At 42.3% G+C, this 25,595-nt stretch overlaps 1 protein-coding gene and 1 long non-coding RNA gene across 2 annotated transcripts in view; both read left to right on the top strand.

The window, feature by feature from the left end:
- Positions 1-25,595, top strand: part of LOC139155162 (uncharacterized) — a 160,742-nt gene that overhangs the window by 101,354 nt on the left and 33,793 nt on the right. The window lies entirely within an intron of this gene.
- LOC139155163 (vomeronasal type-2 receptor 26-like) lies at positions 6,289-24,719 on the top strand. Its single transcript, XM_070730246.1, has 5 exons — positions 6,289-6,549; positions 13,191-13,985; positions 20,898-21,110; positions 21,697-21,823; positions 23,211-24,719. The coding sequence occupies exons 1-5, from the start codon at positions 6,289-6,291 to the stop codon at positions 24,119-24,121; spliced, it is 2,307 nt and encodes a 768-aa protein (XP_070586347.1). The 3' UTR covers positions 24,122-24,719.

Raw genomic sequence — 25,595 nt, 5'->3', positions numbered from 1 at the left:
CTGAATTTAAACATGCCTGGGATAAACATAGATCCATTGTAAGATAAAATACAGGAAATGGTGTAAGGGCAGACTAGATGGACCATGAGGTCTTTTTCTGCCGTCAGTCTTCTATATTTCTATGTTTCTAATTTTATTTTCCTGGTGTTTGTGGAAAAGTATAATGTTTGAGCAGCACATTTTCATGCCTGGGCACCTGCATTTTTTTCAAGACAACAATATAATCATTGTTATTTGAAACTCAAAATTTGCATTTTGTGGTTGACAGACAAAATAATAATAAAATACTACAAGAAAAAAACAAAATAAAATACAATGCCTCCCTAATATTGAAGTAGAGGCAAACTTGAAACTATAAAATATTGTTCAATAACGTATGCTAACCATAAAACCAGTGTGGTGTAGAGGTTTAAAGCACGCGGCTAAAAACTGGAATGTGCAAAGAGTCTTATTTTCTGTGGGCCATTATGGCTCTTTATTGTTTTTCTGTTTGTCCATATGAACATTTGAAGGTAAAGATTCCTTGTAGAACTGGATCAAAAGCTGACCAACAGTTGTATAAAGGTAAAAGGAATGTGGGAAAAGGCAGCTTTAGGGCCTTTTTCAGAGCATAAATTCCAATTTCATCAGCTGGAATTTATATTTTAAAAAATTACATTTATTTTGGTCACAAAAGCATTAAAGATAACAAGAAAAATTAAAATACTGACAGTTTATACCCGCAAGAATTAACAACTAAAGAAACACCATAAACCACTTAAAATCAATACCACCATTTTCCACATGGCAACTGTAGTCTCTCTGAGGAAGTCCATGCTGTAGACTCTGGAGGTGTTTCTTAAGCTCTGACAGAACATTCCTCACCTCTTCGAGGTCTTTCTCAGAGTCCTCCTTCCCTTGGATGAGATGTACATTAAGCTTGTGACCTTGCACCGTTCTTTCTGGAGTTCTTCACTGTATTTCACGAAAGATTCATTCTCTAGTTCTAACTGATGAGATGATCTTCTGCAGGTTTTCTGCAGGCCTTCCATGGTGGTTTTAAATTGATCCACTTTCTCCTGGAGACAGCTGTGCTGATCTTTCATCCATCAATTGTTTTTCTGGAATTTTTGGGTCTGAAAGTCAAAGGATTCTCTTGGTTCATCAACCTGGAGTTTGGGACCATCCGTGGTCACTGAGAGATCTCCCAAAGATATTGACCACATGTCCATTTCTAACCTATTTGAAAAATGGAGACACAGTCTCATCCTCTTTCAGTTCAGGGCCAATTTTTCTCACCTGCCTTCTCCATTCTGGCTTTTTCCTACAGTTCTGGAGTCCATCATTTTCTGCATGAGGCATGAAGAACCAATGGACATTCTGCAGATGGGTCCCCTGACAAAGGATGTATGACTGTTTTTATATTAGGGGTTTTAAACTGTTTTTTAATCACTGGATTTGTACTGCGTTTTGTTGTTGTGAGCTGCTCCGAGTCTCTGGAGTGGGGCGGCATATAAATCTAATAAATAATAATAATAATAATCATTTAGATACAATCTACCTAGACCTCAACTAAAATCCGTTGAAAAAGTTGTATTTGAGGCATATCAAGTGAAAACCAGCCCTCTGGAGAGGTTCCCAATGCTGGGAAAGGTGGAAGGGAAGAGCACAAGAGGAAAATTTGGGTTTGATTACTGTGTGAATGGGTGAATTTTTGGGAGATCCGAAAGTCAAACTGGGGACAGATCATCCATCTACCTCTATGGCTATTCAGAATCCACACAATTTCCTTGCTGTCAATCAATGCAGATCAAACTCCCTGGAGAAGTCTGCAATGCTGACATAGGTAGAAGAAAGAGAAGAGAACCCATAAGCAGCTACATTGGGGAGGAGGGCAGATTAGGATGCCTGAAGGACCAAGTTGGGGACAAACCTCCATGGAGAAAATCGATCTATGAGCTGTTAGGCATCAACATTCAACTTGAAGACACTCAATCAATCAATCAATCAATCAATCAATCAATCAGGCAGGCAGGCTTACAAGTTGACTTTTAGCTGTAGGCTTCTATTGTCTACTTCCTTTTCATTGTCACCTTAAGATAAAAATAAGGAACAGATTGGGGTTAATACAAACCAATAGCCTAAAGCCATGATGGTGAACTATTTCACACATGCCAGAGCTAGCACGCAGAGCTCTCTCTCTGGGCAGGCGCTCCGATGCCATCTCAGCCAGGGTTTCGGAGGTTTGCATGCACACCGGCCAGCTGGTCATCAGGTTTCACTGCTTTAATAATTAAATAATTCATAATAATAATTTATTAGATTTGTATGCCACCCCTCTCTGAAGACTCGGGGCGGCTCACAACACAATACACAATGTACAAATCCTATATTTAAAAAACAGATTAAAACCCTTATCATAAAAATTAATCACACAACCCAAGCAAACCATACATAAATCATAGTAGCTAAGGAGAATATCAACTTCCCCAAGCCTGGCGACATAGGTGGGTTTTTAGGAGATTGCGAAAGGCAAGGAGGGTGGGGGTAGCTCTAATCTCTGGGGGAAGTTGATTCCAGAGGGCCGGGGCCGCCACTGGGAAGGCTCTTCCCCTTGGTCCCACCAGACGGCATTGCTTAGTCGACAGGACCCGGAGAAGGCCAACTCTGTGGGACCTAACCGGTCAATGGGATTCGTGCAGCAGAAGGCGGTCCCAAAGTTATTCTGGTCCGATGCCATGTCGGGCTTTATAGGTCATAACCAACACTTTGAATTGTGACCGGAAACTGATCAGCAACCAATGCAGGCTGCGGAGTGTTGATGAAACATGGGCATATCTGTGGAGGCCCATGATTGATCTCCTTCCATCTTGGGCACTCTGTGTCTAAAAGATTTACCAACACTGGCCTAGAGCATTCATTAAATTACAGTATAACAACTTTGTGTAAAAACCACAAAACTGGCCCCTTTAAAGCATGGATGCCTTCAACTCCCAGAATTCTGCATGCTGGCTGGCTGGAGAATTCTGGGAGTTGAAGTCCCCCCATGCCTTAAAGGGGCCTGGTTTGAGAAACACTAACAAAATCCCTCAATACTGATCTCTCTTCAAACTATCCTGACTTCCCATTTGACTCTGAGTCCAATTCAATGCATAAAATCATTCAAAAATCTTCAAAGGAGTCGGCATCATCTCTCATTCATTGCGGACATCTTTGCATTTCTTTGATGCTTCTGATCAGGAAAAGTTGGCAACCAAGTGAAATTAAAATGGACCCCCCCCTCCAAGTACTTACAAGTCCCATCTCAGCCACGAAAGCCAGGTGGGTGACCTCGAGCCAGTCCCTCTCAAGGTTGTTCTTGTGGGGAAGAAGGAATCTTAGATACATTCACTGCCTGGAGCTATTGAGAGAAATAATAAAGATGGTGTGAAAAATACAAATATTAAGCATTGAAAATAAATGAATACACCAGTCGCCAGGCCAAGGGTGTTTGGGAAATAACTACCATATCTGGCCAATGGAATCGCAGTTTAGGTGAATTTCCCCAAATCATTAAGCAGGTCAATCTCTAGCTTTGGGGTCACAATATCTATCCAACTGGGAGAGCCTGAAGCCAATTTATGGCTCCTAAACCTTGCAGGCTTTTCCTAGCACCCTTCACTGCCAGCCAGCCAGCCCCAGCCCCTTTCTGGAGACAAGAACCTTCGACATGTTGGATGAGGAGTTTGGTCTCAGGGATGGAGGCTGCGGACACAGCAGGTATATCAGCACCTCTGTCGTGTCTGGCTGAATCCCCTTCTCTCCTCTCCCAGTCTCCCCTTAATTCTGCCTTAAAGGGAAGGTCTCTCCCTCATGAGGAGCCCACGTAAGGGAGACTCTGCGATGCCCCCAGTGCCATCCATCCAATCCAGCCAGTTTCCAGGGATTTTGAGCACAGCCTCCATGAGGTGGTCCAGACTCCCCAAGGATACTGAGGTTGCCATGGTGAGCTCCAGCCAATGAGCTCAGCAGGAGCCTCTGATGTCACAAGCAAAGGCTCTCATTGGCCTGGACTGGAGATTTGAACAATATCCACCAATCAGCTGCCTTCCCATAGGGAGGTGTGGCTTATCCATGGATGAGCCCCCAATTCATTTCAGCCAGAGCAGCTCCCTCTGAAGCCCCAGGTTCTGCCCCTTCCTTCTCTGAATGTTGTCCCTTGGATCTGGAATCTGGTATTAGATCCAGGGGATCTGGGTTTTCCTCTCCAGGGGAGATGAAATGGAAACAGGCATAAAAGATCAAATAGAATTCATGTTCAAAAGGCCTTGTGGGCAGGGGCCTAAAGAAACCCCCACATGGGTCTTTGCCAGCTTTAGCTGTCCAACCTACTGCCTGAGAGGCCAGTTATGATTTAAAGGCCAGAGCAGACTGCCCACTGCAGGCAATGAAAAGGACAGCTAAATCATGGAAAAGCCGAGAGGCGGAAGGACCCTGAGTGCTGACTGTGGAATTATGGGAGTTGAAATCCACTCATCTTCAGGTTGCTAAAGTTGGGAAACATGGGCAAAAGTATCCTCTCCAAAAAGAGGCTTGGGCAACAAAATGGAGGATGCAGGGTCTTTGCAAGTTTAGCTGTCCATCTCACTGCTTGCAGCAGAGGCCATGTTTGATTTAAAAGGCCAGACCACAGTCTCCCTCTAAATACAGTGAAAAGGACAGCTAAAGCTAGCCACTTTTTTCTAACATCTCTGTCATTTTTGGAGGTGTGTGTGAGAGAGAAAGGTGTTTTTTTAAACTCTGCAAAGTTCTGGCAACTAATTTTTCACTAAAGTTGCATCAGCCCTTTTGTGTGGGGCCTTTGAGCTTTAAAGTTCAAAATAAAGTTAAATACATGTTGGCTTTAACTCAGCAGGCAGCTATTTCAGATCTGTGAGATGCTCTGGCATTAACTGGCCCCTGGGATTTTGTCTTTATGCCAACAGATCTCAGATTTATTTGTTTCTTCAGCCACAGTTGCCGTATATTCCCTCCGGGGTCAGTTTCAAGAAGGGTGCTCCCAAACTTCTCAATTCTAGATGATTGATTTAATTCCATCTCTGCCCCTGCCATTATGTGCCATATGGGGATTATTTCCCTTTCACTTCTCTCCAGAGAATTTCCCAAAGTTGAATTATCCAGGGATCTTTCTTCAGAGGGAGAATTATGATCATTTCAGTTCTGCTCTTTGGCTGAATCCTCCAGGGGAGAAATATGGAGTTTGGGGTTAAGCAGTCTATGCTTTTGCATGTACCTCTCTCTCCTTTCTACATGAAGCTGTGTTTCAATCAGGAAAGCAACTGGATCATATTCTACCTTCTGAAAATCCTCTGAATTCTTCTAATTCTTCTTTAGGAATAGGAAGGAGATTGATTGAGTCACCCCATGGATTATGGAGTTCCTGCTTCTGGTTGTGGTGCTGTTTTTGTCCCATCCAGTCTCTGGGAAGCTGAGAAGGAAGTGCCCGCTGAGTTTGGAGCACCAGGATGGAAAACAACCACACAGTTTTTACAGCCAAGGAGACCATCTCATTGGCATAGTCCTCACTGTAAAGGAAGCACTGCATACAAAGTTGCTTTTCAACATGGCTCCTTCTCTTCCTGACCTGTAAGTCATTCAGGGTGATGGAGTTTCACTCCCTCCGTTCTAACACTCTCCTTATTTTATGTTTTTTCCACATTTATTCTTATATTGTGAATATGTCTAATTTCCTGAATGATTTTGATTTCCACAGATTCTTGTTTTTTCTCTGATTTTGTGAAAGAAACTCAAAAAGGGGTCTGAGAAAAAGCTGAAAGGGCTGCAGATTATTTTCTTCTCTCTGTTCAATCTTTAATTTATCACTTGAATAATGAATTTTATTTGAAGTAATTGGAGAATCAGTTGTAGTTGCCGTACTTCAGTCGATTTTCATATTTGTGTAACTGATCATTGCTTTTGGTTCACTAGGCATGTGGAAGATTATACACTGCTCAAAAAAATAAATAAATAAAGGGAACACTTAAACAACAGAATGTAACTCCAAGTCAATCAAACGTCTGTGAAATCAAACTATCCACTTAGGAAGCAACACTGATTGTGTTGCTTTTCACATGCTGTTGTCAGCACATTCAACTTTGTACAGAACAAAGTGTTCAATGGGGATATTTCATTCATTCAGATCTAGGATGGGTTCTTTGAGTGTTCCCCTTATTTTTTTGAGTATATATTAAAAGAAGTATTTGTTGTTGCTGTTGATTATAATAACATATTTTTTACAATAGGAATATCGGTGGTTTTTTCTTTGGCTTAATGTTAATTTTCAACATTCAACTGATCAACAAGAATTCCCAGTTCATGCACAACCTCACACTGGGCTACAATATCCATAACAACTATATGAGCACTTTCCACACTTCAGATGCCTTGCTGGACATTCTCTCCACTGGAGAAGCCAATGTCCCCAACTACGGCTGTGGAAGGAAGGACAATCTTCTGGCTCTTCTTGATGTAGCTCGCAAGGAAATCTCCATCCAAATGTCAACAATAGGAGGCACTTACAAAGTCCCACAGGTTTGTTTGTGTTCTTCTCCATCTGGTAAAAGTAAGTGGTGGGCGATGGTAGATGAGCAATAGATGCAATCATGTTTTCTGCATGGAATTCAGGAACTGATTTCCTCCATATTAGCAAAAATGTCAGTGTTCTACCCCATTATCTTCATGTTAAGATTAATCATAAAAGGCCTGAAATGCAAGCAATACCTTCCCTGGAGAAGACATTCTACCAACTAGTCAATTGATCTAAGAATATCTCTAGTTGTTGGGGCCCCTATTGGCATCTTCTTTTTAGAAGACAAGACCTGCCCTATCCACTCGGATTGAAGATGGCAATAGTTCCGTTTTATGTAATTAAAATATGGAATAAAAAGGACTCTAGCAATTATGGACCAAATGGACTAGCAGATATTGTGGCTAAAATTTAGGCCATGATCCTCTTAGTTAAACTTGAGAAAAATGCATTCTTTGCAGAAGAACCAGAAGGTTTTAAGTAGAGTTAAAAGCTATGTAGATTTTATAAGAAACAATGCATAAGTTAATGATAAACTATTGGCTCAAATTGGTCGTGAAATATCTAATCTATCTATATCAGTGAGGAAAAACAAGGTTTACAGGCTTTCTAGATGTTAGTGCAGCATTTGACTCAATGAACAGAAAAATAGGATGGAGAAAATGGATTGCCCTCCAAATGGAGCTCAGCCTGTTGGCCCTGATCCAAGCCTTTTGTTGGAGAGGGAGGTTTGGGCTCAACGAGAAGAAGGATCTATGCTTACCAAGCAGGGAAAGGAAAGATACATATTTGAACCCTTGTTATTGAGTATAGATATGAATGACTTACTAGGACTAATGCAGGATAAAAAAACAGATCATAAATAAATGTTATTTCATTTACTAAATTAGTGGACCAGTGAACGGCAGTGCACATAGAATACAGCACTTGGATTTCAGAAAGGCTTTGACAAGGTCAACCACAACCTATTTCTCAGTAAGCTAAAACTATGTGAGATAGGCAGCCTGATGCCCAGATGGAGTCAGCCGGTGGTCCTCAATGGAACTACGTCTGCCTGAAGGGAAACCAGCAGTGGAGGACCCCCAGGTTCCATTTTAGGCCCAGGACTCTTAGCATCTTCATGAATGATTTGGATGAGGGGAGAAATGGGGAAATCATCAAATCTGCAGACAACACTAAAGTGGCAGGAATAGCCAGCACCCCAAAAGATAAGGTGAAGATCCAGATGGATCTAGATAGACTTTAACCCTAACGATGAAATTCAATGTAGAGAAATGTAAAGTTTTACACTTAGGCTAGAGAAACCAAATGTACCCTTACAGATTAGGTGAAATCTGCCTCAACTGGAGTAACTGTGAGAGGGATCTTGGAGTCTTAGTGGACAATCACTTAAAAATGGACCAACAATGTTTGGCACCAGCCAAAAAAGCCAAAAACATTTGCATCAACAGATGGATAAAATCATATTAAGCATTAGTGCCGCTTTATAATGCCTTGGCAAGACCACACTTAGAATACTACATTTGATTTTGATCACAATATTATTAAAAAAAATGTAGAGACTAAGATGATGAAGGGTCTGGAGACTAAAACATATGAAGAACAGTTACAGGAATTGAATATGTCTAGTTGAATGAAAGGGACTGGGGGTGACTGAGAGGAAAATGTAAAGATGGTTTCTTTTGTGTAAAGAAGAGAATCAAAGTGGAGCGATATTGTGATATCAAGTTGTCTTTTATACTCAAATGACCTTCCCTCTGTTCCATTATATAACAATGCGTGCGAAGCAGAATTATGAACAAATATTGTATTTTTAGCTCATTGTGTGAAAAACAGGATATAAAAACGGGGCTAGTCCCTAAGTAAGAGGACGAACCACATTAAGAACATATGTCATTGCTCACATCATGAGTTATGGGAGTGTTCGGTATACTGGGAGTCACTTATGTATGTGCCGGTGCCTGGAGGCTGTTGGGGCCTGGATGGGTGTCAACAAACTCAAACTCAACCCAGACAAGACGGAGTGGTTGTGGGTCTTGCCTCCCAAGGACAATTCCATCTGTCCATCCATTACCCTGGGGGGAAGTCATTGACCCCCTCAGAGAGAGACCGCAACTTGGGCGTCCTCCTCGATCCACAGCTCACATTAGAGAAACATCTTTAAGCTGTGGTGTGGGGGGCGTTTGCCCAGGTTCGCCTTGTGCAGCAGTTGCAGCCAATTTGAATTGGGAGTCACTGCTCACAGTCACTCATGCCCTCATCATCTCGAGGCTCGACTACTGTAACACTCTCTACATGGGGCTACCTCTGAAGAGTGTTCGGAAACTTCAGATCGTGCAGAATGCAACTGCGAGAGCTATCATGGGCTTGTCCAAATATGCCCATGTTACACCAACACTCCGCAATCTTCATTGGTTGCCAATCAGTTTCTGGTCGCAAATCAAAGTGTTGGTTATGACCTATAAAGCCCTCCATGGCACCGGACCAGATTATCTCAGGTACCGCCTTCTGCTGCACGAATCCCAGCGACCAGTTAGGTCCCACAGAGTGGGTCTTCTCCAGGTCCCGTCAACTAAACAATGTCGCTTGGTGGGACCCAGGGGAAGAGCCTTCTCTGTTGCGGTCCCAGCCCTCTGGAACCAACTCCCCCCCAGAGATTAGAATTGCCAAAACCCTCCTTGCCTTTCATAAGCTGCTTAAAACCCACCTCTGCTGCCAGGCATGGGGGAATTGAGATACCATTTCCCCCTAGGCCTTTACAATTTTATGCATGGTATGTCTCTACGTATGTTTGGTTTTATAATAAGGGTTTTTAACTGTTTTAGTATTGGATTATTATTATATGCTGTTTTATTGCTGTTGTTAGCCACCCCGAGTCTGCAGAAAGGGGCGGCATACAAATCCAATAAATAAATAAATAAATAAATAAATAAATAAATAAATAAATAAATAAATAAATGAATGAATAAATGAATGAATAAATGAATAAATAAATAAATAAACAAACAAACAAACAAACAAATAAATAAATAAATTGTTGATTTTTTTATAAAAATGGAGGTGCGAAGATGTCTATTGCCTTCTTCAGGGGTGATTCTCTACTTGAGTTGGCCTCTCCTTGATTAAGGAGATAGAAAATGTCTGTTCCTGTTCACCTGGCTCTTGTGTCATTATTTTTCCTTTTCTCACAGTGACCAAATAACAGTGTGCAATATTTCAGGGGCAGCCCCAAAGAATAGGGGGGATGGGTTGACTTATTTTCCAAAAACTGGAAAACATGACTAGAAACAATGGATTGAAACTAATCAAGGAGAGAAACAACCTAGAACTAAGGAGACCTTTCCTGACACTTAGAGTAATTAATCAGTGGAATAACTTGTCCCCAGAAGTTGTGTGTGCTCCAACACTGGAGATTTTTAAAAAGAGACCAGATATCTACTTGTCTGGAAGAGTATACGGTCCCTTGATTGAGGAGGAGGTTAGACTAGAAGAACTCCAAGGTCCCTTCCAATTCTTTTAATCTGTTTTAAGTTCTGTTATAGGTACATATATTGGGCATACTAAATATCTATTGGAACTGTATTTCAGAAGAAGTGTCCTTCACTCCTCTTCTCACAACAAAATACCTTACTCCACCAGACTTGAAATTCTTGGTTTAGACAACTTACAACTCCGTCGTCTCCATTCCGACTTAATTATAGTTCATAAAATCATATACCAAAATGTCCTACCTGTTAACGACTACTTCACCTTCAACTGCAACAACACACGAGCACGAAATCGATTTAAACTAAATGTCAACTGCTCCAAACTTGACTGCAAAAGATACGACTTCAGCAACAGAGTAATCAACGCCTGGAATGCACTACCTGATTCTGTGGTTTCTACTCCTAATCCCTTAGACTATCTACAATTGACCACTCCCCCTTTCTAAGAGGTCTGTAAGGGGCGTGCATAAGTGCACCACTGTGCCTACCGTCCCTGTCCTATTGTCTTCTTTTGTTATGTTTTATCATTACATAGAAACATAGAAGTCTGACGGCAGAAAAAGACCTCCTGGTCCATCTAGTCTGCCCTTATACTATTTTCTGTATTTTATCTTAGGATGGATATGTGTTTATCCCAGGCATGTTTAAATTCAGTTACTGTGGATTTATCTACCACGTCTGCTTGAAGTTTGTTCCAAGGATCTACTACTCTTTCAGTAAAATAATATTTTCTCATGTTGCTTTTGATCTTTCCACCAACTAACTTCAGATTGTGTCCCCTTGTTCTTGTGTTCACTTTCCTATTAAAAACACTTCCCTCCTGGACCTTATTTAACCCTTTAATATATTTAAATGTTTCGATCATGTCCCCCCTTTTCCTTCTGTCCTCCAGACTATACAGATTGAGTTCATTAAGTCTTTCCTGATACGTTTTATGCTTAAGACCTTCCACCATTCTTGTAGCCCGTCTTTGGACCCGTTCAATTTTGTCAATATCTTTTTGTAGGTGAGGTCTCCAGAACTGAACACAGTATTCCAAATGTGGTCTCACCAGCATTCTATATAGCGGGATCATAATCTCCCTCTTCCTGCTTGTTATACTTCTAGCTATGCAGCCAAGCATCCTACTTGCTTTCCCTACCGCCTGACTGCACTGTTCACCCATTTTGAGACTGTCAGAAATCACTACCCCTAAATCCTTTTCTTCTGAAGTATTTGCTAACACAGAACTGCCAATACAATATTCAGATTGAGGATTCCTTTTCCCCAAGTGCATTATTTTACATTTGGAAACATTAAACTGCAGTTTCCATTGCTTTGACCATTTATCTAGTAAAGCTAAATCATTTACCATATTACAGACGCCTCCAGGAATATCAACCCTATTGCACACTTTAGAGTCATCAGCAAATAGGCAAACCTTCCCTACCAAACCTTCCCCTATGTCACTCACAAACATATTAAAAAGAATAGGACCCAGAACAGACCCTTGTGGCACACCGCTTGTAACCTGACTCTGCTCAGAATACTCGCCATTAACAATAACTCTCTGATGTCTACGCTTCAGCCAGCTGCAAATCCATTGAACTATCCAGGGATTAAGTCCAATCTTCACTAATTTATCTATCATAATAAATCTATCAATTTATCTTTATGTGGAACCGTATCAAAGGCTTTGCTGAAGTCCAGGTAGGCAATATCCACGGCACCACCTTCATCCAACACCTTTGTGACATAGTCAAAGAAATCAATGAGATTAGTCTGACATGATTTGCCTTCAGTAAAGCCATGCTGATTTGGGTCCAATAAGTTATTGTTTTTTAGGTGCTGATTTATCCTCTTTTTGAGTAGAGTCTCCATCATTTTAATTACCACTGATGTCAAGCTAACTGGTCTGTAGTTACCAGCTTCTTCTCTACTGCCCTTCTGGTGGATAGGCACAACACTGGCCATTCTCCAATCCTCAGGAACTTCTCCTGTTAACAAGGATTGGTTAAACAAATCAGTCAGGGGGTAGCAATTATCTAATGTTTTATTTGTGCAAATAAATAAATAAATAATAAATAAACAAACAAACAAACAAATAAATAAATAAATAAAATAAAATAAATAAAAACTCAGTAGTCTACACTAAAAAAATGATATTATCATACTTACACATTGGGTTGTATACCCTGTGAACAAAACTTGGATTCTTTTGTCATAATTATCTGATAATTAATAAATCCAGTTCAAATGTTATGCTCTTTAGGAAATGACATGGTAGCCACAGTTGGTCAGCCAATGGAGCGTGTAACACCTTTCTTTACCTGGGGTTGTTCACTCTGAGACTGAATCTGGGACCTTCATCATCAAAGGAGCTCAGTTGGAGAAAGGGCCTGAGTGAGAGTGATGCTTAAATGGAAACCTCGTAGCTCTCCAGCTTCCTCAGCCCCAACTCACAAAGCATAAGATGCCAAGGTTTCCCCCATGTTCTTACATCCATCTGATGTTTGGGGCTTCAGAGAGAAATCACTAGCAGAACCAACCCAATCACAGCCTCTGAGGAGTATCTTGGGGTGGGTAAAAGGACTCCAACTGCTACCCTCACAGTTGTATTGGGAATTTACACAATTTCTGCTTTGTCTAAATTCAGAAAATATGGATATCGGCATAAATTCTAATCTATGAAAACTGACAGGCTCCGAAAACAGACAAAAGTTCAATTAAAGAGAAATATTGGATTATAAAACTGACAAATCGTATTAGGAACTGAGGTCTCCCTGTTTCTTGTATAATTGGAGAAGAAGCTAAAAAGAGTCCTCCAGAAAAAAATCTGGGATACAGAAACAGAAAAAGATGCACCAATCCTCAAAAATTATAATAGGCTCTTTATTGGAATATAATACTTCAGTCATCATTTCAATGTGATAATCTAATTGTGGTAAATTGTAAAGGTGGTACAGTAATATTATTCACAATGTTTATAGTTTTTAAAATTTATTCTTTTTCATTTTATTATACAATCTTGCTAATATTCTGTCTTTAATATTTCAAACAACGTCTAACTACAAATTGTTCTAATACATTCATGAGAAGCAGGTTGGATTTATTAAAATGTAATATTTTGAATTTGATCTGACCCCAAATATGACACAGCATTTTCATTGCTTTTTCAGATCAAATATGGAATTGCTTCAGAGGCTCTGAGTGATAAAAGCAAATTCCCCTTTTTCCACCAGATGGACATCAAAGAAGGGATCCACTACCCAGCCATTGTCCAACTGCTCCTCCATTTCAGATGGACCCTGATTGGCCTCTTTGCATCAGACACAGAGAAGGCAGAGAATTTCATGAGGACTTTCCCTCCTGTGCTTGTCAGGAATGGAATTTGTGTGGTTCTATCACAACAATTCTCACCAACAGGATCTACAGCCTATCTCAGGGATGCCCTCTCTACGTGGAGACAAGTCAATGTCTATGTTCACTTCATGGAACGTGATTTCCCTTGGGACAGAATTCTTCCTTTCCATTTAACATTTCTGCGCTTGTCAGGACTCATTGAAGAGAAAGTCTGGATCATCACAAATTTTGCAGGGTATGCAATGGACAAGCGCAGACTTCTCAAATACATCCACAGTATTGTGAACTTTGGTTATCTGCCCAAAGAAAGGCCAAAAGATGAAGCCTTTGAACCCTATTTCTTTGTGGAAGAAAACTTTCAAGATCTAAATTTTCTCTGTTCTCTTTCAAAGAACGTCTTTTCTGTCAAAGGCCGCAGAAGATGCACCCAGAAAGCCCCACTGGAGACCCAGGAGAAAAGGAACAGAATACAGCTCTCAAATCACTATGACTTTTACATCCTCATGAAGACTCTGGCCCATGTCCTGAATGCCGCCTATTCCCCCAGATGGAGGAGGAGAAGGAAGGAGGGGGAAAAGAGGTCGGGGTCTCCAAGGCTGCAGCCGTGGCAGGTAGGGGGTCCCGATATGGATCCATGAATCTCAGATCCTTTGGAGGAGGAATCCCGAGGAGAAGGAGGGGAACCACCTCAACAGATCTGCCCCATTGAATTATTCAGGGAATAATGGTTCCAAAGCAGTGTGTGTGCGTCCGTGCGTGCGTGTGTGTGTGTGTGTGTGTTTCCCAAGTATTTTACTACCATTCTGTCGGTGTGGCTTATTTTGTGGCTGTGGCTTTTTCTTTTCTCTCTTTCTTTCTTTTTCTTTCTTTCTCAACTATTTCATCCTTGTTTCCTTCATTCCGTTCTTCCTCCCTCCCTCCTTCCTTTCTTTTTTCTCTTTCTCTCCCCTTTTCTTACTTTCCCACCCTCCCTCCCACCCACACAAACTTCCTCCTCAGTCCTTCCTCCGTCCCTCCCCTTCCTTCCTTTTGTTCTTTCTTTCCTTCCTTCTTTCCTTCCTTCCTTCTTCTTTCTTTCTCTTTCTCTCCCCCCTCTCTTTCTTTCTCTCCATTCCTTCCACCCACACACTCAACTTCTCCTTCCTTCCTTTCTCCTTCCCCTCCCTCCCTCTCTCTTTCTCTTCCCCCTCTTTCTTTTTTCCCTCCCTCACTGCCACCCACCCAAACTTCCTCCTCAGTCCTTCCACCCTCCCCTCCCTCCCCCTCCCTCCCTCCCCCTCCCTCCCCCCTCCCTCTTTCTCTCCCTCTGTTCCTTCCTTCCTCTTTCTCTCCCCCTCTTTCTTTCTTTCTTTCTTTTCCTCCCTCACTGCCACCCACCCAAACTTCCTCCTCAGTCTTCCCTCCCTCCACTCCCTCCCTCTCCCCTTTCTTTCTTTCTTTCTTTTTCTCTCCCCCCTCTTTCTTTCTTTCCCTCCGTCTTTCGCACACAAACCTCCTCCTCAGTCCTTCTTTCCTCCTCTCTCTCTCTCACTCTCTCTTTCCCTCCCACGCTCCCACCAACCCAACCACCCAAACCTCCTCAGTTCTTCCTTCCTCCCTCCTTTCTATTTCTTTCTTTTTTCCTCCCTCCCACTCAATCTTCCTTCTCCCTCTTTCCTTCCTTTCTTCCTTCCTCCCTCTTTCTTTCCTTCCTTCTCTTTCTCTCCCCCTCTCTTTCTTTCACGCCATTCCTTCCACCCACCCACTCAACTTCTTCTTCCTCCCTCCCTCCACTCACTCCCTCCACTCACTTCCCTTTCTTTCTTTCTCTTTCTTTCGTTATCTTTCCCTCCCACTCTTTCTTTCTTTCCCTCCTTCTTTCCCACCCACCCACACAAACTTCCTCCTCAGTACTTCCTTCCTCCTCTTCCTCCCTCTCCCCCTCTCTTTCTTTCTTTCCCTCCCATGCTCCCACCAACCCAAACACCCAAACCTCATCAGTTCTTCCTCCCTCCCTCTCTCCTCTCTTTTTTCTTTCTTTTCCTCCCTCCCTCCCACTCAATCTTCCTGCTCACTCTTTCCTTCCTTCCTTCCTCCCTCTTTCTTTCTTTCTTTTTCTCTCCCCCCTCCCTTTCTTTCCATTCCTTCCACTCACACACTCAACTTCTCCTTCCTCACTTCCTCATTCCCTCCCTCCCTCCTTCCCTTCTTCCTCCCTCCCTCTCTCTTTCTCTCCCTGTTCCTTCCTTCCTTTCTCTTTCTCTCCCCCCTCTTTCTTTTTTCCCTCCCTCACTGCCACCCACTCAAACTTCCTCCTCAGTCCCTCCACTCCCTCCCTCCCCCTCCCTCCACCTTTCTTTCTTTCTTTCTTTTTCTTTCCTTCTTTCTCTTCCTCTCCCCTTTCTTTCTTTCCCTCCATTCCTTCCACCTACTGACTCAAATTCTCCTTCCTTCCTCCTTCCCTCCCTCCCTGCCTCCTTCCCCCCCTCCCTCTCTCTTTCTCTCTCTCCATTCCTTCCTTCCTTTCTCTTTCTCTCCCCCCTTTCTTTTTCCCCACCCTCACTGCCACCCATCCAAACTTCCTCCTTACTCCTTCCACCGTCCACTCCCTCCCTCCCTGCCTCCTTCCCCCCTCCCTCCCTCAATCTCTCTTTCTCTCCCTCCGTTCTTTCCTTCCTCTTTCTCTCCCCCCTCTTTCTTTGTTTCCCAACCCTCACTGCCACCCACCCAAACTTCCTCCTCAGTCCTTCCACACTCCATTCCCTCCCTCCTCCCCCTTTCTTGCTTTCTTTTCTCTCTCTCCTCCTTTCTTTCCTTCCCTCCTTCTGCACATGCTCAGAAAAAGAAATAAAATAAAGAAATCCCCCCAAAATCAAAAAATATTCAGAAAAAAAATTGGGGGGAAAATGCCAGCCCCCAGGGACCGGTACCAGGCCAGTGACCATCATGAGTGGGTCAACAAGCAGAAGGAAAAACATTTAAATTTATTTTTTTTAAAGCCACCAAAAACAAAGTGGTGACACATGTGCAGTGCTGAAAACCTGGCTTCTGTGCAAAATAAAGACATCCCAAAATCAAAAAGACATTCAAAAAAATTTTGTACTTCAGGACCGGTACGAGGCCAGTGATGTCACCAGCAGGCTCCTACCGTTGTGCCTGGAAGGGACTGGACTGGACCGGTAGGAACCCGCCCCTGTTCCAAAAACTAGATACCAGGGCATTTCGATATTAAACACTGTTAATTTGAAAATGCTGTATAGGTTTGTGATTAGCATTGTGGAATTTGACCTTTATGAATTTGGAGGAGACCCCTGAGACCATCTAGCCCAACCCCTCCTCTCTGCAGCAATCCCAGTTAAAGCTTCTCTGACTGACGGCGGCTCCGTCTTTGCATTCAGAGAATCAACGAAGGGGAGACTGAACTTCTCTGCTTTCCTGGCTCAGCTCTAAAAGAGCTCATCCTTTTGTGATATTTCTCTCTCTCGTTCAGCTAAAGTATCCTCTCCTGTAACTGAGTTCATTTTTCCATGTCTGACACCCTGGAGTAACAGTGAGCAGATCTTAGGCTGGTGTGGGACATGTGTCAGTGATCGGAAGAGGGCTGCATCCTCCCCTCCTCAATCGAGAGATGGTGTCAGTTGGACAAAGGGCTCCCAGACTCCTCCCGATCTTCAGCTCTCCTCCTTCTTCTCTTTCCTCAAGGCTACGAGCGGCTCCTTTGATCTCTTCCTTGCCTTACCATGTTTTTCGGATTATAAGATTCCCTCTCCCCCACCCGGGGCGGATTCCCATTCTGCACGCACACAAGCAAAACCTCGCTGGGACACACACGCGCAGCTCAACTCATGCTACCAATGTGCCACCCTTTTCCATACTGGTAGCAACCCAATATTGCTCCACCCCAAAAAGAGGGTGAAAATTTGGGTCCATCTTACACACCCAATGTAGACCCACCCACCCACCGGCCCCCAACCTTTGGCCTCTGCCTCCCAGCAATTTGCCTCCTTGCAGCAAACGGTAAACAGCCTGTTTCAGTTTCAGCACAGCCTGATTAACACCAGCATCCACAGGACCCTCAGCTGTTTCAGGCTTAGAGATTCACATTGCTGCCTCCGTGTGCCCCATTTCCCACCCCTTCTGATCCCCACCACCCAGAAAATGGAGCGTGCAGAGGCGGCAATAGCCTATGGCACTCCTTGCAGCCTGAAACAGCTGATGAGGCTGATCCAACCAACAATTCTCTGCTTGTGCTAATCAGGCTGTGCTGAGGCTGAAACGGGCTGCTTGCTGCAAGGAGGGAAATTTCTGGGAGGCAGATTTATTTCCCTTGTTTTCCTCCCCAAAAAAGGTAGCTGCATCTGATAATCCGTAGTGTCTTATAATATTATTATTATTATTATTATTAATAATAATAATAATAATAATAATAATAATAATAATAATAATAATAATTTAAATTCAATTTATTAGATTTGTATGCCGCCCCTTTATCTTTATCTTTCCTTCCACCTCTTTCTTTCTTTCCCTCCTTCTTCCCCACCCACCCACACAAACTTCCTCTTCAGTCCTTCATTCCTCCTCTTTCTCCCTCTCTCTCTTTCTCTCCCCCTCTATTTCTTTCTTTCCCTCCCATGCTCCCACCAACCCAAGCACCCAAACCTCCTCAGTTCTTCCTCCCTCCCTCTCTCCTCTCTTTTTTCTTTCTTTTCCTCCCTCCCTCCCACTCAATCTTACTTCTCACTCTTTCCTTCCTTACTTCCTCCCTCCCTCTTTCTTTTCTTTCTTTCTTTCCTTCTTTCTTTCTCTTTCTCTCTCTAAATAATTATATAGATTTGTATGCCGCCCCTCTACGCAGACTCGGAAATACTGTATTTGTCCTTCCCTGAACTTGATGTAGATTTTTTGCAAATTCTCCTCCAAGCTTGGTGCCTGCAAGCGGACTTGGTCCTTGAATTGACGTCTCCCCAAGCCAGAACATTCACTTCCTGGGATTCATATGGCTGCCTTTGCCTCCTTTCCAAGAACATCTCTCTGCTGACTCATATTCTGTTTCCAGTTAACTACGATTGTGAGGTCATTTTCACAAACATGCCTATCAAGTTTGGTGTCCCTCATCTTTCTTCCAGTCCACCATCAATGTTCTTATATGAGACTCTATTGTTAGTCAAGTCCTATGTGCTAAAAAAAACCCCGAGATGATTTTTCTACTGCTTTTTACTCCTGCACCCTTCTCTCTGTGAAAATCAGGCATATTTTTTCTACAAACTTGACATTCCACTCATTAAATTTTCTTATTTAAAAAGGTAAAAAAACAAGCTTCGAAAAATTGAATTATTACAAAGACAAAACAAAAGTAGATGAAACATATTTTAAAAATTGTATATTTAAAAACAGACAAACCCACATACATATACTGTATATTGTCCCCCAGTTGAATACTATAACGGGGGTCCGCAAACATAGATGGGCGATTCACAGTCCTTGAGATGGCTGAGGGGGGCAGGACCAGGTGGGTGGTCATGTGACTGGGTGGGCGGGGTCAATTTAACAGTCCAAATTTTTTTGCCTTTCTCCTTCCTGAGCTGTACTTGCTCACCACGAGGAATCTATTTACTTAATAAGTCTTCGGAGAGGGGCGGCATACAAATGTAATAAATTATTATTATTATTATTATTATTATTATTATTATTATTAGTAGTAGTAGTAGTAGTAGTAATAAGACACCCCCCCCAAAGGGGAAAAGAGTGAAAACTTTCTTGACACTTGCCTAACTTCATTACAACAGAAGCTTCAGGCTCTTTAAAAAAGGCCATTAAAAAAAGAATGAAAGAAACAGGATTTCCTTCAAAATATCTCCTGATCAAAGAGCACAGAAGTCAAGAGAAGCTGAAAGAAGCTGTCAATCAAGGCCCCCCTTCTCCTCTCTAGGGGCCCACGTGGGTCCTTCCCCTTTGGTTCCAGCCAAAGGCTTCTGGCTTTGCAGAGCTGTGAGTGCCTGACAGCAGGGGAGGGGGCCAGAGGAGGGAGGGGAGAACAGCCTCCTTCTTTTAGTTATTTGGGATTTTAAGCCGGAAGGAGAATTCAAACTGATTTGCTTCTTGCCACACTTGTGCATTTGTATCCACACACAGGAAAGCTACAAAAATTGTCCAGCAACCAATTGGGTGGATGTACTTTATATATGGCAAGAACCAAAGCAGTGGGTGAATTCTCCTTCAGGCCTTACACTGTGGTTGCACTTGAATGAGTGTTAGCCAACTTCAGCTGATTCGGAAAAAGCGAGGAGACATGGAGACATGTCCCCCATCCATCCACCCACTTTGAAAGGGCTACTTTTCAAAGCAGCCCCTCCCCTACTCACCCACCAGCAGCAGCTGTGTCACCAGAAGGGCAGCTCAACCAGGGACAGAAGCACCACTGGAGTAGATGCTAATGGGAAGATAAGGCCAATGGTGAGGGGTGAGGCAAGGGGAGGGGCTTAATTCTACCACTCCGTGCATGGGATACTTTGCATTGGTGGGCCATATCCACCCCACAGGACGTAGTTTGAGGATCCCTGTATTAGAACATAGAATAACAGAGTTGGAAGGGACATTGGAGGTCTTCTAGTCCAACCCCCTGCCTAGGCAGCAAACCCTACACCACTTCAGATAAATGGTTATCCAACATCTTTAGAACTTCCAGTGTTGACTATAAGTTGCACCTGCACATAAGACACACCAAGATTTCAAAGAGGTAAATAAGAAAAAAAAGGTTTTGCCTTCCCTCAGCCCCCAGGATACCTTTGCAGACCTCCCAAACCCTCTACACACCTGTTTTCACATGGATCTAGCCTTAGGGAAGCCAAAAATGGCTGCATTCAGTGTATAAGATGCACCAACGTTTCCACCCTCTTTTTGGGGGGAGAGGAAGTGTGTCTTACACTCCAAAAATATGGTATTTAGGAAGTGTAATGGTATCTGAGAATGACTTTAGGGATGAGGAGAAGAGAGGCTGCCTAGGGAAGGATCAGATCAGAGGGGAGAATCCTGCAGCTGCATAATGGGAGAGAAAGAAACTCAGAAAGGATCCTGGATAACTTTTTAGACTGAGAAAAGAGTTGATGGGAGATTTGTTCTTTCAGACTTGCAACATTGGGTTAATGTCGCATTACCATCAAGTAGAATTAGCACATCTGGAGGTGTTTTCCATCAGGATGACCAGAGAGAAGATTAGCCTGACACTTTTCTTCTTGATAAACCCCCATGCTTTCTGGGAATCTACCTGTGGTTTCTAAAGAGTTTATTAATCATCTTTTTTCCCTATCTATGCATTTTATTTCTCGTCTGCTCTAGAATGTTCCCTAGAATTGACGCATTGTGTCAATTATATTTTCTCTATATTTTGTCATTATATGATTGACAATTTTTTTCTCAAACCTTTTCATTCACTTTTGAAGATAATGGCAGTATTATTTAAGCATATTTGGAGATGAGACAATTGTAGAAGAAAGACTGAATACAATGTTTTCTGTATTTCAAATTCCTGGATATTCCCATTTTAGTTTCATCCCTTTCTGGAGAAGAATGAATTTTGGAATATTTCACAACAAAAACTGTACTTGGACCAAAATGGAGAGATCAAAGCAGATCTGGGCATTGTCTACTGCTTGGTTCTCCCCAAGGAGGATCCCAGGGGAGAGGTTCTGGCATATTTTATGAGACAAAGATTTTCTATCGACCAAGATGCTCTTTCACGGCTAAAGTTGCTTAATAAGGTGGGAGACATTTTTCTGTCTTTTCTCTGTTTTGCAAAGCCTGAGGTCCCATTTCAAGTGGGGAAAGTCTAGAGTATCCAGGGTGGTTGGCCTTCCATGCCAGTTGGTGTCATCTAATTGTAGTTCTTCAATAGAAAGCAACTAAGTGGAGCACCTTTGCCATGTTTTATGGAAATCTTTCAAGATCTTACTGGTCAGAGGTTTCTTTCTTCATCATAGTTTTATTCTACATTAAAAAAATACTGAATGAAATAAAAGTTTCCTAAACCTTTTACTGTAAACTTTATTCTCAGATTTAATATGAATATATCCTCATACTTAAATCTTTTTTCTGCAATTCCATCCCATCAGACTTTATTAAATAGAAAAGTACTTTATTGTAATGTTAAATTCCAAAACCAAAAGGGAGGAATTAAATGAAGAATCTGCCAGTTGTTATACCTCCTGCATCTGTTTAGAAGTCAGAGATTTCGTATTTACTTCAGTGAGGACCAGAGGCTAATTGTCTCCTTCCATTTTTACCTACATTTCCTATAGATGGAGAGTCCTAAAGTATTTCCTAACACATTCTCTTTTTTCTGCTCAGTCTTTCCCTGAGTCCAAATGTGTGGAAAGTTGTCATCCTGGATTTGTCAAGAGGGCTCGAGAAGGAGAACCAGTTTGCTGCTACGACTGCGTTCCTTGTCCGGAGGGGACCTTCTCCACTCAGGAAGGTGGGTGACACTGAGGAAAATGGGAGGCTTGATGGAACTGGATCCATCCAGAACATTTTCATGAAAGTGCAAGTTAAAAGGCAGATTGAAGCAAACCTGTTTTTTCTTTATTTGTAACCTGCACAATTTCTTATCTAAAAGGAAGTAAATCAAAAAGACTTTGAAGGAGGGCTGGGAAGAGACGGGAGGAGGGGGTGGCAGACTGGGCAAGCTTTACTAACAGCAGAGGAAATATCTCTTCTGCTTTTGAGTTTGGAGAAGTGCTGCTAAGTTTATCTTTCTAGGACCATCTGAGATCTTTGAAATTTGATGAATTTTTCCAGGTTCACCTTCTGAAAGACCTGGCAATTCACTGTATATTGGCCTCCCCTTGAGGATCACCGAGAAGGGCCATCATGTTACGTTGTGGATAGTTTTGGAGGGAACTCCTTACACAAATATTCTGCCCGGCATATCGATCCATTGATCAATGAAAATAGAGCTGGAAGGGACCTTGGAGGTCTTCTAGTCCATCCCTCTACTCAAATAGAACCTATAGCTGTGATGGCGAACCTTTTTGGCACAAAGTGCCCAAACCAGAACCTGCAGATACACATGCTGGAGCATTGGAAACTCAAAGACTAGCTGGCCAGAGTGAACATGCCTTTTTTGGCCATTTTTGGGGCCATTTTCTGGCTATTTCTGGCTGTTTTACAGGTCATTTTTGGTCCTAAAAACGGCGTGAAAACTGTCTTTCATTTGGCTGTTTTTGGGACCATTTTTCAGGCTTTTTTCAGGCTGTTTCTCAGTGCTCCCCTGCCTGCACTGGAAATCAGAAGATCAGCTGGCAATGGTACACATTCCCAGAGTGAGGGCTCTGCGTGCCACCTCTGACACCCGTGCCGTAGTTTGCCATCCTGGATCTATATCATTTCAGACAAGTGACTGTCCAATATCTTCTTAAAAACCTCCAATATTGAAGGACACAAAACCTCTGGAGGCCAGTTGTTCCACTGGTTAATTGTTCTCACTGTTAGGAAGTTTTTCCTTAATTGCATATTGCTTCCAGATGTTATAGGATACTCTTGTCATCCTCCAAGTCCCTTTAACTGCCATGGGGCAGGACTCAGGATGTTTGGCTAAAAGATTATATCATTCATTTTTAACCTCTAATAATGTAGGTTCCTATGAAGATTCTACACACTACACAGAAAATAATTAATATTGTATGAGTCCCCTCAACTTCATATACCTAGCTACATTTTTAAAAATACTCTTCTTAGCTCTTTATAATGAAATAGTTCATAAATACCTATTGGAAAATGTTCCTGGAATTAGGTGTTGTCCAAAAAAATATTTATTGTAATGTAAAAAATCTATAAAAGAAATATTGCTTTTTATTTTTTAGATACTAAAAATTGCACCAAGTGTCCAGATGATAAATATCCTAATGAGCGCAGAGTCCAATGTATCCCCAAAGTTATAACCTTCCTGTCTTATGAAGACTTTCTGGGCATAATCCTGGTCTCTTTTGCCCTACTGTTGTTCTTAATCACAGACCTTGTTTTAATCATCTTCATTAAATATCGAGAAACCCCCATTGTCAAAGCCAACAACCGGGACCTCTCCTACATCCTCCTGGCCTCCCTCCTGCTTTGCTTCTTGTCTTCTTCTCTCTTCATTGGTCAACCAAGGAAAGCCACCTGCCTTCTCCGACAAATGGTCTTCAGCATCATCTTCTCAGTTGCGGTTTCTTCTCTCTTGGCCAAAACCATCACGGTGGTGCTGGCTTTTCTGGCCACAAAACCAGGAAACCAAATGAAGAGATGGTTGGGGAAGAGCTTGGCCAACTCCATCATCCTTTCTTCTTCTGCTGTCCAAGTTGTCATCTGCTCCATCTGGTTGGCAGTTTCTCCCCCCTTCCCTGAATCTGACCTCCACTCCCAGCATGGAGAGATCATCCTGCAATGCAACGAAGGGGCTGTTGTCATGTTCTACGTCACCCTCAGCTACATGGGCATCCTGGCTGCCATCTGCTTCACGGTGGCTTTCCTGGCCAGGAATCTGCCTGGGGCCTTCAACGAAGCCAAGCTGATCACCTTCAGCATGCTGGTCTTCTGCAGTGTCTGGGTGACTTTTGTGCCCACCTACCTGAGCACCAAAGGGAAATACATGGTGGCAGTTCAGATCTTTTCCATCCTGGCCTCCAGTGCTGGTCTGCTAGGCTGCATCTTCATCCCCAAGTGCTACATTATCCTTCTAAGGCCAGACCTGAACACAAAGGAGCATCTCACAGCCAGAACAAATGTAAAAACATGATATATAACACCATTGTGATATTGGAAAAATTATTAATGTGATGTTCATTTGATTTCCATTTAGATAGTATGCAGGAGTCAAAGAAAAACATATCTATATGTTTCAAAGTGGGAAATTGTTGAACAATTCGGATTCTTGCAGCTCCGTCCCCTTTCAATAAATCTTGCTCTGTAAAATTCAGAGGAATTCAGCTGTTCAGCAACAGCTACTGAATGTGAAAGCTTATAGAAAAAATGTGGGCACTTGTTATTATTGACAACAGCTAAAAGTGTTTGTGAGAGAGAATGAGTAGGAAAAGAGATCAGGATGAAGCTGTTGGCACCAAGTACCAGTCTGGTTGCCTGATCCTCTCCATGAAAATGCCAGAATTGTGTGAAATTCCAGGTTTGATCAGTTCTCAGCTTGGAAAGGAAATCTTGATTCCTCTTATATAATTCTTTCCTTTTAAAAAGGTTTTTTATTTTATATAATTCTTCCATGATTTCCTGATAAAACCTCCATTGCAGAAGGTGTTCAGCAGAACAGCTCTTTGGGATTTCAGTTTGAGATTCTTATTTTTATGTTTCTGTACTTTGCACCAAAATAAAAAAAAAATAAAGTAAATTTTAAAAAAAGTTTTGTAATTAATTTTCCACTTTTTTTCTTTCAAGCAGAGAAATAAAATAGCAGTTTTCAGATCCTTCAATTTTTCACTCTACAATATCTGCCTAAAGCATTTTCTCTGCTCCTCTTCCAAGCTTGTCTTGTTGGTGAAGGACAGGAGAAGATTTCCAGAGAAAGGAGACCTTGAGACTCTCCCCAGGAGGAGGTTGAAGGGATTCTCTCTAAAAGTAGGTCACAAAAATTAAATGCTGCATAATATTCATCCAGGTCCAAGAAGGGGTTGAATAAGGGAGGGAACCACTGGTGTGATTCAAGTACATTAACAACCTATTCTCTCACCTAATGATTCCTTCTAACAACCAGTTTGTCAAACTGCTCAGAAAGTTAACAACCAGTTCTCCTGAAGTGGTGCAAACTGGCTGAATCTCACCACTGGTGGGAACATATAGATTTCTGGAAGAGGCTCCCATGGAAGCTGTTCTGCTCTCCAACCACACAGATTGCTGATCAATTGGGAATCAATGTTTAGGTCTCAAAATGGCTCTGAATAGCGAATGGAAACCATTTGCAACTTCCATTTTCAGGAGATAAGAAAAGCTGTGATGGATCAGATGAAGGTCAGTCCAAGATGCACAGTGACCACACAAATACCTCTGGTTCTCCCACGAGCAGAAGGTGGAGACCTATGGCTTTTCTCAACATGGAACAGGCATTTCCCCTCAATTTCACTTTCCTCCATCTCACCACACAGGATTGGACACTAAGACATCTTACATAATAGGAATCCCCAATTCTGGTATTCCACATAAATCTAATAAATTTTTTGCAAGTTTCATACTCCCAATCAAAAAGCACTTAGGCGGGAATGGAA

The sequence above is a fragment of the Erythrolamprus reginae genome, assembly GCF_031021105.1.
Source record: "Erythrolamprus reginae isolate rEryReg1 chromosome 13 unlocalized genomic scaffold, rEryReg1.hap1 SUPER_13_unloc_2, whole genome shotgun sequence".
NCBI classification, from domain to species: Eukaryota; Metazoa; Chordata; class Lepidosauria; order Squamata; family Dipsadidae; genus Erythrolamprus; species Erythrolamprus reginae.
This window is presented reverse-complemented; position numbering and strand designations above follow the sequence as displayed.

What these genes read in the sequence shown, in the direction of transcription:
- LOC139155163 (XM_070730246.1), top strand. Translation starts at nt 6,289, where the DNA reads ATGTTAATTTTCAACATTCAACTGATCAACAAGAATTCCCAGTTCATG. An exon ending in GCACTTACAAAGTCCCACAG is followed by an intron (nt 6,550 to 13,190) that starts GTTTGTTTGTGT and finishes TTGCTTTTTCAG; the next exon opens with ATCAAATATGGAATTGCTTC. An exon ending in CAAGGCTGCAGCCGTGGCAG is followed by an intron (nt 13,986 to 20,897) that starts GTAGGGGGTCCC and finishes TTCCCATTTTAG; the next exon opens with TTTCATCCCTTTCTGGAGAA.